The sequence below is a fragment of the Schistocerca americana genome, chromosome 3 (assembly GCF_021461395.2).
Source record: "Schistocerca americana isolate TAMUIC-IGC-003095 chromosome 3, iqSchAmer2.1, whole genome shotgun sequence".
Classification (NCBI taxonomy): Eukaryota; Metazoa; Arthropoda; class Insecta; order Orthoptera; family Acrididae; genus Schistocerca; species Schistocerca americana.
Window position 1 is genome coordinate 326714379 of NC_060121.1, and position 16851 is coordinate 326731229.

At 38.3% G+C, this 16851-nt stretch overlaps 1 protein-coding gene across 1 annotated transcript in view; it reads right to left on the reverse strand.

Moving 5' to 3' along the window:
- LOC124606058 (26S proteasome non-ATPase regulatory subunit 2-like) overlaps positions 1 to 16851 on the reverse strand; it is a 206139-nt gene that overhangs the window by 75403 nt on the left and 113885 nt on the right. Inside the window, exon 10 of the mRNA XM_047138020.1 lies at positions 3459 to 3585. Within this exon, the coding sequence (XP_046993976.1) occupies positions 3459 to 3585 (127 nt within the window). The remainder of the gene's footprint in view (positions 1 to 3458; positions 3586 to 16851) is intronic.

Genomic DNA, 16851 nt, shown 5'->3' on the forward strand with positions numbered 1-16851 from the left:
ATACTCTTGTGTTTCTCCGCGTGATCTTCTCGGGGCCTCCCAAGAGGCCATGGATGTCTCCGCACTGTCCCTGTCTCCAAGGAAGTGAGTGTTTTTTTTTCAAGGGGGGAAAAGTGTTGTGACAGTGCCACGAGATTTAAAAGTGCCGCTACGTCAGTACGCGAACACGGCGATAGAGGCGCTCCGCAACTCGGTCGAGCGCGGGAGCGCCACCTGGCTATGAATGGCGCCGGCCGCATGTCACGGCACGGCAGTGGAGTGACAGATTCGGAGTTGGAAGCATGTAACTCGCTATTGCTCTACGTTGTATATCCACGCAATTTATTAGGATTAAAGGTTATAACAACACACAGACGCATGTGTGTGTGTGTGTGTGTGTGTGTGTGTGTGTGTGTGTGTGTGTGTGTGTGTGTGTGTGCATATGCATGTGCATCTTTGTACTCTAACTCAACAAAGGATTTCTTCTGAAAGCTAGCGAAGTTTTCATTCTTTTTAGTATGATTGTCGAGGACTCAAAACCTCTGCTGCTGCTGCTCCTTTTACTCCTAAATTATTTACATTCTGCCATAACTTTCCTTACTATATTGGGAGTAACAAAGCACTGATACACCTACATTTTGGAAGGTTAAACAGATGAATGTTAAAAGATGAACAATGGATCATTCTGAATAGAAACCATGATGTAAATACAGGGTGATTCAATACGAATGGGACAAAAAGAAAATATTCTTGTGACTACAGTAATGACTTTATTTTAGAAATACACATATAGACTGAAACATTAACTCACACAGTTTAGGTTGGCAACAATGAAACAATGGAAAGTCACTGCTGTTGTCCATCACTGGTGTCATGTCATAGAGTACACAAAATCATCACCAATAATCGTTGCTTGAAGAATTTTCAGATCAGGTTTGGTAAAGTGCTACTACACTGGTACAACATTGCTAGCTGGCCAAGAAATTTGAGGAAGCAGGATGCATATGCAAGAAGAAAACCACGGGATGGCCATCTGTTGTGAATGCAAAGATAGAAACATTTGTATGATCATGAAAACAGCCTGATAAAATCCACACATTGTGCCAGATCAATGGTGTTGTGCAAAAGGCCCTAAAACTATCCTATAAATAATAACTGAGACAGTTATGCAATGATTTTCAAGCACAAATAGAGGTGGATGGTTTCACAGACAGGATTGTGTTCTCTGACGAAGCTACACTTCACTTAAGTGGCAAAGTGAACAAGCATCATTTGAGAATATGGAGTACAAAAAATACAAATGCCTCTCTGGAATACGAACATAAGTCTCAAAACTGAATGTATTCTTTGGAATAACCAATTGCAGAGTAACCGGTCCTCTCTTCTTCACAGATTCTACCATTACAGACACAACCTATCTCGATATGCTTTCTCTATGGTTGCTGCCTCATTTAGCACCAGGACAAGCCCTTCCACATTGCTCTAACCTTGTATGCAGCCACCTCAATGACAATCTTCCTCAGTGCTGGATTGGTCATGCTGGGTCAAATGATGCGTTGTTCTTGTCGTGGCCTCCTGGATCACCTGACCCAACACCAATGTTTTTTTTCTTTTGGGAATGTGTGAAGAGCATGGTTTACAAACCATTATTTTCCACGGGAGTTATAGCAGCTAACCTAGATCCCTTGATCAAGTTACATTGTATTGGGTCTGGCAAAATACAGCATCGAATGGACATTTGTCATGTCACAAATGGAGCCCACACCAAATGTCTGTGAATGTCCATAGAAACTGTGAGAGCTAATCTTTCAGTCTATATCCAGATTTCCAAAATAAAGTCATTACTGTAATCACATGAATACTTTCTTTTGAATCTTTCTGTATATGCTTTATTCTTTTATTGCTAGTAAATTCCATCTCTATCTGCGATAAGAGCATATTTTAAGTAACCCAGCAAAAGTTCTCAAAAGTAACTGCAGATATTGCGCTTCACTAAGATTGGTCATTAAAAGCCTGGATTAATGACTCTGTTGTAAATAAAAATACACTAGATCATAATTGCAAAACAAGACTGAAAATTATTATCCACTCTGTTGTTACATTTCATATTACAATTTTCATCTGTTCATGTCACAATTGTGACTTCTGTTGGCTCCACAGAGGGAAAACACTAGTTTACTCATAAACATAACGTGTTCAATCAATCCATCATTAATAATTACCCAGACATAAAATGCCATCTAGCTGGCATTCTCTGCATACACAAATTGGCATACATGCCAGCAATTTTTGAAATACCTAGTCCTGCAAAAAATTTTCCACAGACATTTGTTGAGCAACAATCAGTTGCTAGCACAGCGTTCTCTATCATTTACATTATGTTGATTTGGTGTTCAAATATAACAAGGATACTGTGAGAAATTCATATTCACACTAAAGTTGGAAATCACAGGAAACACTGCTCTTTGTAGTCTTCTTCACACAAGAAACTGCCACTGACATTCTTAAACAGATGACCTCACAGTCTTACTGCAGTTATTGTAGACATACACATGACTGTATAGCACTTTCAATGGTCCTCTGATCTACATAAGCAGATTTTTCATCATATAATGGATCTTTGTGTATGATCATTGCTGGCATTACAGAATGGAATAAAAACTGCACTACTAAGTTATTTAATTTTTTTTAACTCAGTGAGGTTATAAAAGTACAATCTGCCATGTCATTCCTTTATGCAAGTGGTCAACAAATATCAATACAAATAATGTACACATTTAACTGCCCAACACTGCTAATGACACAAGTTTTAAATTGTTGTTCCTTGGAAACCATTAAGAAATGAATATACATTCATACAGTATTTTCTCATCATGGTTTATTTATTAATTAATTCATAATTTGTTGATCCAGTATACAAAAGAATTTCATGGATATGGAACAAGTCATAATTATACATGAGGCTCTGAAACAGATTAACTAATTTTTACAGAAAAACAATGTTACTTCACATGACTGTGCTGCTGTCTACCATATAGCAGCAAATTTTTTTGCCATATATCATAAATATGTTGAGATGCTGATAAGTTATTTATTAGTAAGAACCACACATTTTTTATAATTATTTTGGTGCAATAGAATGAAACATGATATCTGATAAAGCCGATTTCCACTCTCTACAAACAGCAATTACTTTTCATTCTGTTGCTCTTAAGTGTTACAGTACAAAATAAATATGAAGTGATAATCTGACCATTATCAATTATAATTTTAGGCTATTTTTCATTTTTCATGTTAATTCCTCATATGCATGCGCAACTTTATTATTACAGCCAGGAAACAAAACATTCTTCTCTACAATTTCATTAACTTTGTCCTGGCTCTCCAAATTTTTCAAAAACGTTGCTATAGTTACTTTGGTAAAAAAATATTTTATATTTTATGGTAAATAGCAGAATGTAAATGAATTTGATAATCACCTAGAACTGATCCAATACGTAGTATATTGCTGTCATGTAAAACATAATCCATCAGCAGTGCTTTTGCTGGTTCACATTCATTTCTTACACCACAGTTAACAACTCCCAAGGCTAAGAGAGCTCCAGACTGCACAAAGAGCAATGTAAAAAATCAAATTAGAAAAAGAAATTAAATTATCAATGGGGAAATTTTTTTAGGAAGCAATGTCAGTGAAGGGCATGTTCCAGTCCACATTATTTACAATTTTTTTGTATAATGTGAGAAGAATCATCTATATTATATACTGGGTGTGTGACTGTTACAGACAAACAAAAAAACTTTATGAGTAAAAATATAATGATGTACTAGATTTTACAGTACAGTACAGATTTAGGTAAATAACTGCACAAATTTTACAAGGAAACAAAAACAGCACACAGAAAAGATTTATAAGGCAGAGAAGGATAAATAAATGATATACAATGTAACATTAAGAGACCAGAATATTAGGGGTACCCCCAAAAATATGTCAGTTCTCTCTCTCTCTCCGAAACATGCACAAGTTCACACACACACACACACACACACACACACACACACACACACACACACACACACACAGTCAAGAAGATCAAAGATGAGCCTTTTTGCGCAAATCTGTTTAACAGCATGAATCAAAATAATTATGATGCCTCAAAATCTTTCCTTATAGGTAAGCTAAGACTGTTGTTTTTAAGATACCACTGTACTATTTACAAGATCTATGATAAAATTAACTTTTACACTATATGATCAAAAATATCCAGACACCCCTAAAAACATACATTTTTAATATTAGGTGCATTGTGCTGCCATCTACTGCCAGGTACTCCACATCATCAACCTCAGTAGTCATTAGACATCATGAGAGAGCCAAATGAGGTGCTCCACGGAACTCACGGACTTCGAACGTGGTCAGGTGATTGGAAGTCACTTGTGTCATACATCTGTATGCAAGATTTCCACACTCCTAAACATCCCTAGGTCCACATTTCCAATGTGATGGTGAAGTGGAAAAGTGAAGGGACATGTATGAATGCATGCTTTCGCAATTATATCTGTTAATACAACTTTCTCGGGTTTCAACCTGCGTCAAGTGGTTTACTGCCCACACTGCTGTGCTTATATAGCCGCACCATTGCTCGTGACGTCACTGGTGCTCGATCTCGCACCATATATGGTAATGATTTGGCTGTGCGACCACTGGGCCCCCTTCAACTCCCTCAACACCGGATCCCATGCTGTACTCAGCTGCAATCCACTGTCTCTATTGAAAGTGTTGTCAGAAATTCTAATCTCTATGGCCTCATTTATAATGCTATCTCAGAAGCCATTAGTGCGTTTAATAATAGATATCTCATCGAATGAAATTTGGTGTTCGTTTTTCAGAGCATGTTCTGCTACAGCTGACTTTTTGGGATAGCACAGACAGTAAGACCTTCCTTGTTCTATGCGGCACTGTTCAATAGTGTGAACAGTCTGGCTGACATAGAACTGCCCACATCCACATGGTATCTTGTAAATTCCTGGCATTCTGAGTCCTACATTGTCTTTCACAGGTTTCATTAGTTGCCAGATGTTTGTCGGAGGCCAGAAGATTGTGTCTATTTTATGCCTCTTCAGGAGCCGACTAATCTTCCCTGTTGTCGAACCAAAATGCGGTAAGAATGCAACCTGCTTGGTGTCTACTTCAGAGGTCTTCTTCCTTTGAGGCTTGGATGACACTGCTTGTGAGATCTGTTTGTTGTTGTAACTGTTTCCCTTAAAAACTTTGCGTAAGTGGCTCAATTCCCTCGGCAAGTTTTCAGCGTCTGAGATGGTTTCAGCTTGATGTATTAAGGTCCTCAGAAGTGACTGTTTCTGTGCTGGGTGATGGAAGCTGGTGGCATGCAGATACCGATCCGTGTGGGTGGGCTTGTGGTAAATGCTATGACCTAGAGAACCATTGGGTTTACAGTGGCAAGCACGTCCAAGAACAGCAGGGAACCCTCCTTCTCTGTTTCCATTGTGAAGTTGATGTGGTCATGGATGCTGTTGAGATGCTCCAGGAACTCTTCTAACTTTTTTTGACTATGTGGCCAAATGACGAAGGTACCGTCGATGTAGCGATAAAAACAGCTTGGGTTTGCAGGAGCCATGTCCAAGGCTAAGTCTTTGAAATGCTCCATAAAGAGGTTGGCTACTACTGGAGCTAATGTACTTCCCATTGCCATGCCGTCAGTTTCATTAAAATATTCTCCATCATGTAAGAAATATGATGACGTCAGAGTGTGCTTAAATAAATCCACAACGGTGTCGTCAAAGAGCTGGGACAGCAAGTCAATGGAGTCTGTGATGGGGACACACATGAATAAAGAATCCACATCAAAGCTAACCATAATATCCCCTTCAGCAAGTTGCAGACCTTTAGTCCGATAGATGAAGTCAGTCATATTCCTTATATGGTGTCCACAGTGTCTGACATGCATAGAGAGGAGGCTGGCCAGAAGTGTAGCAAGTTTGTAGGTCAGTGATCTGATGGTACTCACTAGAAGGGACTTAACTTTGCTCCTTCACCACAAAGCATCCCCTTCGCTGACATATTGAGAGGTGTTGAACAAGCAGTTTGTAAGTTTACAAGTGATGTGGCTGAGGAAATTCGTAGAGAAACGAGCTGTGTTCTTTTAAAATCCAAACCACCAGCTTCAAACATGACTAGAGCTGAACACAGTGGCCTCCATGCTCTCCAGAATGATCCTCTCACTGTTGTCCTGTAATGGATCTGGGAGATTAGATGTGTTATTTTCTACTGGATTTGTCTATACCAGATCTAATGAGGGAGGTTGTAAATGTTTTCTTATATTTTTGTCAGAATATTTTTTGTGAATTGTAATTTGCCTTATTTTATGCTAATTTGCTTATATGTTTGAGAGTGACAGCATATTGATTAATATTAGTAGATGTGACGAAGAATATCAAAGAGACTGGTTACAAGTGGAAGCTTGTGTGTTGTGTGAAATGTCTTTGATGCTGGAGTCTTTGATCATAGTCAGTCGGCAGTGAACTCTCGGTGTGTCATGGTGGAACAATGTACTGGTCCCTGTTATAATAATTTGCAAGTGACCAGCAAAAATGAGTTATTCTACTACCTTTTTAAATAAACATCAAGAAGGAAGCACATTCAGAAAAATGGTATTTGAAGTACCAAAAATGAGGCAAATGCATTGAACCAGGACATTTCCACAGCTGACGAAACAGCATTATGGAATCATACTTTCACTAGACAACTGAAGCAACACAAAAAAGTCAAATATCATCTTATAAACATTTCACGGAAAAGTGAGTACTGTCATGAAATATGCGAAATTCAAGTATATAAAAATAGTGAACATATTTCAGTCCTACCAGCTGACAAGGGCAATGCTGCTGTCTTAATGGAACGAGCTGACTATGAGGCAAAAATCAGACGGATGTTTGAGGAAGACACATACCAAAAATTACCTCAGAAACCAACTCCCAGAATAGTGAGGAAGACTTCAGAGCTTCTCAAACGGTCATCGCTGGAAGAAAATACTATGAAGAATCTCCTCCCCAAGGCACCAACACTGCCCACATTGTAATGGTACTAATTACGTAACCATTACGGCACCTCAACTCAACCTCTCGATACCAGCAATATTCTACTGGTTTCTGCAAAGTAGTTGATGTATTTCTGAGACAACATTCAGATTTGATTTCATTAATGTAGAGGTACTTTGATATATCGATATGTTTGTATTGCAATGATATTAGTCTTATGTGTATTCTTTCTTTTGTCACTATGATCTCTGATGTACTTGTAAATCTGATTTTTGGGAGCATAAGCAGTTAGTTAGTTAGAGAGATGGACACACCTTGAGGCTGATAGTGAGTACCACTGGATCACCGACCTATAAACTTGCTAAACATCTGGCCAGCCTACTCTCTACACACGTTGGACACTGTGGACGCCATATAATGAATTTGGCGGACTTCATCAATCGAATTAAAGGTCTGCAACTTGCTGAAGGGTATATTATGGTTAGCTTCGATGTGGTTTCTTTATTCACGTGTGTCTTCATCACAGACTCTACTGACTTGCTGTCCCAGCTCTTTGATGACACCATTATGGATTTATTTAGGCACACTCTGGTGTCATCATTTATCATACAGGATGGAGAATATTTTCACCAAACTGACGGCGTAGTGATGGGAAGTCCATTAACTCCAGTAGTAGCCAACCTCTTTATGGAGCATTTCAAAGACATCGCCTTGGACATGGCTCCTGCAAAGCCGAGCTTTTTTTATCGCTACGTCGATGATACCTTTGTCATTTGGTCACATGGACATGACAAGTCAGAAGAGTTCCTGGAGCACCTCAACAGCATCAATGACTACATCAACTTCACAATGGAAGTAGAGAAAGAGGGTTCCCTGCTGTTCATAGTCGTGCTTGCTGCCATAAACCCAATGGGTCTTTAGGTCATAGCATTTACCCCAAGCCTACCCACATGGATTGGTATCTGCACGCCGCCAGCTTCCATCACCCAGCACAGAAACAGTCACTTCTGAGGACCTTAGTACATCGAGCTGAAACTGCCTCAGATGCTGAAAATGTGCTGAGATATTTGAGCCACTTACGCAAAGTTTTTAAGGGAAATGGTTGCAACGACAAACAGATCTTACAAGCAGTGTCATCCAAGTCCCAATGGTAGAAGACATCTGAAGAAGACACCAAGCAGGTTGCATTTTTACCGTTTTGTGGTTCGACAACAGGGAAGATTAATCGGCTCCTGGAGAGGCATAAAATAGACACAATCTTCGGGCCTCTGGCAAAGATCTGGCAACTAATGAAATCTGTGAAAGATGATGTAGGCCTGAGAATGCCAGGAATTTACAAGATACTGTGTGGATGTGGGCAGTTCTATGTCATCCACACTGTTCACACTATTGAACAGCACTGCATAGAACATGAAAGGTGTTACTGTCTGCACTATCCTGAAAAATCTGCTGTAGCAGAACATGCTCTGGAAAATGACGTCTATTATGAAATGGACTAATGGCTTCTGGGATAGCATGATAAATGAGGCCACAGAGATTAGAATGTCTGACAACACCCTCAGTAGAGACAGTGGAATGCAGCTGAGTACAGTGTGGGATCTGGTGCTGCGGCCAAAACATTACCATGCATGGTGCAGGACTGAGCACCAGTGATGTCACGAGCGACGTCTCGAGTGACAGTGTGGCTACATAAGCACGGCAATGACAATCACCTGACAGTCATCCACTTCACAATGGCAGAGCAGATCTCTGCTGAAAGCTCGTCGGCAGTAAACCACTTGACGCGGCTTGAAACCCGAGAATGTTTTATTAAGTGAAGGGACATGTACACCACAAAAGCATACAGGCAGACCTTGTCTGTTGACTGACAGAGACCACTGACAGTTGAAGAGGATTGTAATGAGTAATAGGTAGACATCCATTCAGACCATCACACAGGAATTCCAAACTGCATCAGGATCCACTGCAAGTACTATGACTGTTGGGAGGGAGGTGAGAAAATTTGGATTTCATGGTGGAGCAGCTGCTCATAAGCCATACATCATGCCCATAAACGCCAAACAATCCCTAGCTTGGTGTAAGGAGTGTAAACATTGTGCTATTGAACAGTGGAAAAACATTGTGTGGAGTGGCGAATCACGGTACACAATGTGATGATCCAGAGCAGGCTGTGGGTATGGCGAATGCCCAGTGAACGTCATCTGCTAGTGTGTGTAATGCCAATAGTAAAATTCAGAGTGGCGTTGTTATGATGTGGTAATGTTTTTCATGGAGTGGGCTTGCACCCCTTGTTGTTTTGTATGACACTATCACAGCACAGGCCTATTTTGATGTTTCAAGCACCTTCTTGCTTCCCACAGTTGAAGAGCAACTCAGGTATGGCAGTTGCATCTTTCAACATGATCGAGCACCTGTTCATAATGCACGGCCTGTTGCAGGAACTGATTGCATGACAATAACATCCCTGCTATGGACTGGCCTGGACAGAGTCCTGACCTGTATCCTATAAAACACTTTTGTTCTGGAACGCCGACTTCATGCCAGGCTTCACAAACCGACATCAATATCTCTCCTAAGTGCAGCAAATGGGCTGCCATTCCCCAAGAAATTTTCCAGCACCTGATTGAACATATGCCTGCGAGAGTGGAAGTTCTCATCAAGGCTAAGGGTTGGCTAACACCATAGTGAATTTCAGCATTACCGATGGAGGGCGCCATAAACTTGTAAGTCATTTTCAGCCAAGTGTCCAGATACTTTTGATCACATAGTGTATATTATGCCATTTACATGCTGTATTGTCAATGATACTTCTTTCAGAAAAACTGTCACTTACATCTGTATAAAGTTGTTACAGCAAAAAGCTTGAAGTATTCAGGCTATAACTTGGATTGATGATGTGATGAAGAATCCATCAACATTATAAAAATAAAGACAGTGATACGTTAATACAAACTGCTTCAATATTTATTTCACAACATAAGATTCTTTTTAATGAATCAAAATGAAGCAGCTTTCTGTCATAGCAATAAATGTGGCAAAACTGATTTTTGTGCCTGACATTTACTTCCTTAGTTATATGTATGATTTATGATCAAGTGAGTTGGCACAGTGGTTAGCACTGTGTACGGCCATCCTGATTTGGGTTTCCGTGATTTCCCTAAATTGCTTCAGGCAAAGGTTCGGAAAGGTCATGGCCAATTTCCTTCCTCATCCTTCCCTCATCTGATGGAACTGATTACCTTGTTGTTTTTTCCCCTACCCCAAATCAACCAACCAACCAACAAGTGATTTATGGGATTTAAAACACAGACTAAAGCATTTTTTAGTATAAATTAATTGTGATTTTTTATTGTCACTACTAGGACAAAGCATTTAGTTTTAGAAGGAATAACATCAGAGAATTCAAATTATTGAACTGAACAAACTTTGGCAATGTCTTCTGTAGCAGAAGTTAAAACTTTAGGCTGAGAATGATGCTGAAGCACGGCCACTAAAATCTCAGTTGAGAGGAATTCTTTCTCTTTGTTGACTGTATGTCTGTGACCAGAAGAGAATCTATTAAAAGTTCAGTTCATGTATCTGTAGCCACCTTACGCATCTTCTGAGGAATATCAACCTGTATAAACAATACCCACGAAAGGAGCAACCCCCAGTCTTTTTAAGATACTCCCACAGTAGATATTATTCTGAGTGATAACATTTTTTACGGTAAAGTGACTATCATTTCTCACAAAAATTTTCACACCCAAAATGTACAAAATTGCATCACAATGTGGTAAAGCTTCAAAGGACAAACTATGTGCAGATGCACAAATGATGCATCAATGATCAGTGATACATGTGTCTTCTTTAACCACATAAATCTACCATGGCTCAGCCTTGATTTCTGCATGAAACTCAACATACTACAACATGAAGATCCTTGTAAACAGTCTTTTCTAAAGGTGGTTGATTATAAAAATGTTGAAAAATGTGATTTGAGTCGTTACTGCTGAGTTAGTATCTCACATAAATTGTAAATGGGAATTGTGAATCTTCATGAGAGCATACATTGTATTTATTCACAACATAGTTCCTACGATCTTATTAATTTTCTCATTATACAACCTCACAGTTAAACAAAATCACTATTTTGCACAGTATAGTTTTGTGCTCCCTATATTTACTTTCTTTTGTATCAATAATCAATGTGTATGTCTATATTTTGAAATTTATTATTACTCATGTCCATAAATGTAAGTAATGGATAATGCCACAGTCTGTCTTTGCATGAAGTCAATATCTCCTAGTCAATGTTGATGTTTGGAAATCAATTAGGTAATATTATGTAGTCACATTTTATTTCAATAATAATCTTCCCCCAAAAGTGAACACTTCTGCTTCAGTTAGTTTGTTAATAGTGTAAAATTGATCACTAATGAAAATTTGAACAGTTATTGTTCCTTCACAAGCAAATTTAACTTTAGGTCATGTGACAATAAGAATTGGGGAATAAAAGTTGCCACTGTCGAAATATTTCATTGTTTAGTCATTGTACTAGCCAGTGATTAATAGTCTGTATGAATTGTTGTAGAAAAGCTTAACATTGCATGTTAAGAGTGATAATAATAGAGGAAATGTGTCAAGTTAACTAATGCATTATTGTCTCCAGCATTTCAAACTTGATACAAAACCAAATTACAGCAAGCAACCAGACATCAGGAAGAAGCAGTGAGACCACTGAGGAAAATCCAGGATAGTAACATTCCAAAATAAGCAGCAATCACTTATGTGGGTGTTCAAAGATGAACTGAAACCAATAAAAATTTCTGTTTACAAAGCAGTGCCAGGGAAACAATCATTTATTACTTTGGTTACATTTGACAAGCAAGGTTTTGTGTTTGAATTCTGGTCCAGCATACAATTTTAATCTGTCAGGAAGTTTCAGAACAACATACATACTGTGTGATAGTGAAAGATTAATTCATGAGCCTTGATAGAAACTGAGCTTATAATATGAGTGATAACTTGGATAAGGGTAAAACTCAGCCTTTCGCCAATATTGTCCACTTTGTACAGCACTGCCAAGCTATGGTCAACCCAAAATGAGTTAATATGAAACTTTAATTTGTGCTGTTGACTGCTGACAAGATTAACAATTCGATGGTGTCAAATGAGTCACGTTCATACCCTGTGGATCTAGGATGACCTAGTATACACTATTAACCTGTCAGGAAGTTTTAAAACAGTACACACTCCACTGGAAAGAGAGAGCTTCATTCTGGAACTGACCCCTGTGTCAGGTTATAGTATACAAGATTTGCCCCTCAATACCACTGGGAATGAAATGTTGTTTAAGCTTATAGGTAATAATTCAGTTAGTGGACCTGCACCCAGTCAAAGCCACATTTTTATTATAACTGATAAAACACAAGACTTTTTTATGATGGAACCATTTAAGAGGTATCTTTATAGAAGAAGTGTTCTTTAGTGGGAAAAATTTGTTCAGTAAGTGGTAATGCATACAGAAGCTTATTAAGACTGTTTCATCGAAATACATGGGGAATTAAGGACAGTGTTCATGAACTGCTGATCAACCTAGACTCCAAGATTATTTGTATCCCCAATCACTGTTTTTGTAGAATTTTGCTTCAATTCTATAAGGAAAACCTTACAAAGATGGCTGAAAAACTCTGTACAAGGTATAACACCTTACAATAGCTATGTAGCACCAAATGGGGCTCTATAGCATCTAGTTACAAACAACAGCTTTAGCTCTGATTTATTCAGTAGGAGAATGCTGCAACCTCATCTGGCTTAATATTTTCTACACCAGGAAAACACCCATGAAGCTATACCACACATTGCAGTTGATTTTGAGCATGATTAAGAGTACTTCTACCTTCTAGCTTTTTCATTCATTCTCTGATTACATGAATATTAAATGACTCCACACTAGAAAAATTATTTTCAAAAGCTATTTGATTTGAAAATAATAACTTTGATATTGTGTAACACTGGGAGAAAACCTGAGAAGCTAGTGCTACAGATCTCAAGAAATCTCTGAAAAAATAAACAGCTCTGAGCTGCAGAGAAAATCCTGGATACAGCTACGTGGAATTAAAACTAACCAATGTAAATGTGTGAACTCATGGTATAAATGGAAACTAAATACAGTTACAATGTGCAACTGTGGATCAGAAAGGCAGATAATCAAGCATACAGTACAGACATGTTCATTAAGAGCCTACATCAGGCAGTTTAAAGACTTTCTTAATATGACTGATGGTTCATTTGACACCACACATAACCTTGATGTTTCCATAAGGATGTTATTCTTTGCTTATGTTCATCAATGTGATTTGTAATAATGACATGTGATAAATAAATGATATTTGTAGAGAAGGCTTCTAGGTTTCTTATACAGAGATATATCTTACGCAATTTTTGGGTGAAGAGTTTTTGTAGAAGGGGTAGAGTGATCATTGATGCCAAATATAATACTTTATTCAAAAATATTGACATACAAAAATATTTTGCAGAACAAGCATTTAAAAGCTGTGATGGAGTATTTGCATCTCCTTTAAAGACATTCCAGTTCAGAATGCAGTATTTTACTCTCCAGGTTTGAAACTACATTAAGCTCAGTCCTTGCAAAACACGCAAAGTTACTTTCATGTGGGGATTTCAAAATTAACTTTTCAAGTGATTCTCCACGGTCCAGTATGTTGACGGGTCTACTAGAGTCCTGCAGCCAGATAAAGTCAGTATCAAGCTAAGGCCCATAAAACCAGTAGCACATTCACAGATAATATCTTCATAGATTGTTCACTAGTTGTGAAGAACACTATGAGATGAAATAGTATGGGAATGTCAAAACCTGCTGCACAACATTATCACCGAAAGGAAATATAATAGTCAGTTTACATGGTAATAAAAGAGAAGAGTTTGTTAGCAAAGCAGACATATAAAGCCAAACATGAAAGGCACACTTCAAAATAAGTCTACAATACAAATAACTTTGATGACATATAAACGTCTCAAACAAAGTTTTCTATCAACAGCATTAAAATTTAAAAAATCTAAGAAATAACAGACTAAGCCTTATGAAACATAAAAAAATAATTTTACTGCGAAAGAAAAACAAAACTACAACCAAAATAAAAGAAGTTTCTTTAATAGTGCAAATATTTTCACAACTATGACATCAAAGTCTGCTGTTGGGTAACATTCAATTCCAAGTCGCTCCACTACATGCATTGTAATATGTTTGGATCCCTCTTGAAATGCTATCCACAAAGAGTCTGAGACACTGCTGCTCAAGTATGTCTCACACTTTATCAGCTGTCTTCCTTTCATCATCAACAGTGAAAGGAAATCCTACAAGCTTCTGTTGATAAGGACCCACTGCCAAAACGTTGGATGTAGAGCTGGACAACGAAATGGAGACTTCTATGCTAATGTTTCACAGCCCTTATGTTACCCTTGATAGTAGTGAAACATGTCCAGTATCCACATATAACCAAGATCACATAAATACTTATTTATTTTTGACAACCAGTTTTGCCAGGCTTTGCTGCCATCTTCTGGTCTTCAAACATTGTTATAAAACATGTTCACTGTGAGTTGGAACCTCATGCTAAGTTGTCATATTAGCTGATAAAATGCAGCACATTATGAAAAGGTTTGTAAAAAATAAAATGTTTACATTCAAAAAGCAGCCTGTGCACATGAGTGCTACATATACACTCAAAAAACACCTCGTGCAGACGGTAATGTCCATAAATGTAGCACTCAAGTGAACAAAGTGCTTTTTGAGTGTAAACATTTGATTTTTGACTAACGTCTGCATAATATTCAATGTTTTATCAACTAATACGATGGCTTGGTATATGAAATCACAACATCCAGGTACTAATGGCTCCAGTATGCCTATATCGACAAGTTTGAATGTCTATACATGAGGTCATATGACAGCTGAAGATGGCATACTGAATTGCTGAACCTCATGAAAATAAAACAAAATAACTTTTCAAATTGCATGGCTATTTGATGATTTTCCTTGTTAAATATTTCACCACCACTGTCCCACATCCACATTGGATCAACAGAGACTTGGAATAAGGTTCCAACTCACAATGAAAAATTTTGTAACAAAACTTTCTGAAGACCAGGAGATGACAGCAAAGCCCATTGAAAATAAATAACTTTTTCCTGTTTAAACAGATCTCTCTTTCTCATTTCTTTACATGAGAAATTTTAATCCACATATAAGATCATCTGAAAATATGAATGACCCAGGCATGCATTGGTACCCACCTCTACACTCTTCTATGACAATCATCAAGGGTCAAAAAAAATCCTACACTTGTCAGTGAAGAGAACCCCATGCCACTCCTCCAAGTTCCACTCCATGTACTCTCTTGCCCATCACCTAAGCACATTACAGTGCTGGTGGGGTTTGTACCATCACTTGTAATGGCTGTCTTGAGAGTAAAATGGCCATATGGAGAATGTTGTGCACTATCTGGGTTGACATAACTCCACCAGTTGCCACCAAATGACAGTGCACACTTCTGTTGACTTCTCTTTGGGCACCTACAAGCCATTATTTGTAGCTGGTGTTATTGACAATAGGCGACCACCAAATGGGAGATCTTTAACATTTTGTCTGACAGACTTTACTGCTGCAAAGTGTTCATGCCCACACAGTCTAAGCTTGAAATGATCCTTAAGGCATGTTGCTAGACTGAACACAGTACATGTGACACATTATCACATTCACAATTAGAAACACAGCATGCTCTACTGAACTACACTATGATTGATGGTTTATTTTTATCTCCATGACACAAGTGGCTGTATGTAGCAATTTCATATGATCAAAAGAGCACTGACAATGAGTTTTATGATCAAAAACACACGAATTATGCATGTGTGAGGGTAGTGCAAAGATTTATTTGAGCAGTCTATGAAAATTTTTTACAAACCATCACCTTTTCTATTAAAAAAGGCAGTCATAAATGCAGTACTAATAAGTAACCATTACAGGTAACTAGCAGCACTGAACTATCATGACAATTACAGCCTACTTAAAAAAATTGCTAAGAAACTGCTGAAAAGTGCTGAATAATGCCATTAGACATGCTAAAATTATGTAATGTGCCAAGAGAATACGAAGCTCTCAGATCAAAGTTAAAACTATATGAGCAGTTTGGAGAGAAGCAAATGGTCCATAAGTGAGTGCTCAACATAATAGATCTCTTTTGTGAGAGGGTGAATCTGTTACTGATACACCAGAGTTGTGCAAACTGTTTAATCATCACTTCTGTCAGTAGGTTGCGAATGGAACAAAATTTCATTGGTACTGGCAAATAAATATCCAGAGCTCTTAGCAGCTGGTGTTACCTGATAATTATGTTACATGAAATAACTGGAATCAAGCAAGTAGGAAATTGAATCTATCTGAGCCATGCCTGCACTCATATCAATTCCAGATGCTTGTTCAATGCATCTGGTTTCATTCCCTAGTGACAGTCTATCTTGGCATCTCTTTGGCAACAGCCTTGTGACTTGAAAGGATTTTAAGAATATGCATGGCTCACTGTGGAGTCTTGTTTGGCTGGTTATTCTGCAAGCTAAGAGGGCTGACTCACTGAGGATGGAGGTGTGGTTGCCATGTAGTGGTTGTTGTCTGTTTACCATGGAGGGTATGTTCATACTGTCTCATTGTTTCCCTCTGCCTTTGCAGATGTGGTTTACATCTTTTGAGTCCACCAGTTCTCATTTCTGGTGCCTCAGTTGACGGATATTGTCTCTCAGCATTCCTTGTGCCTC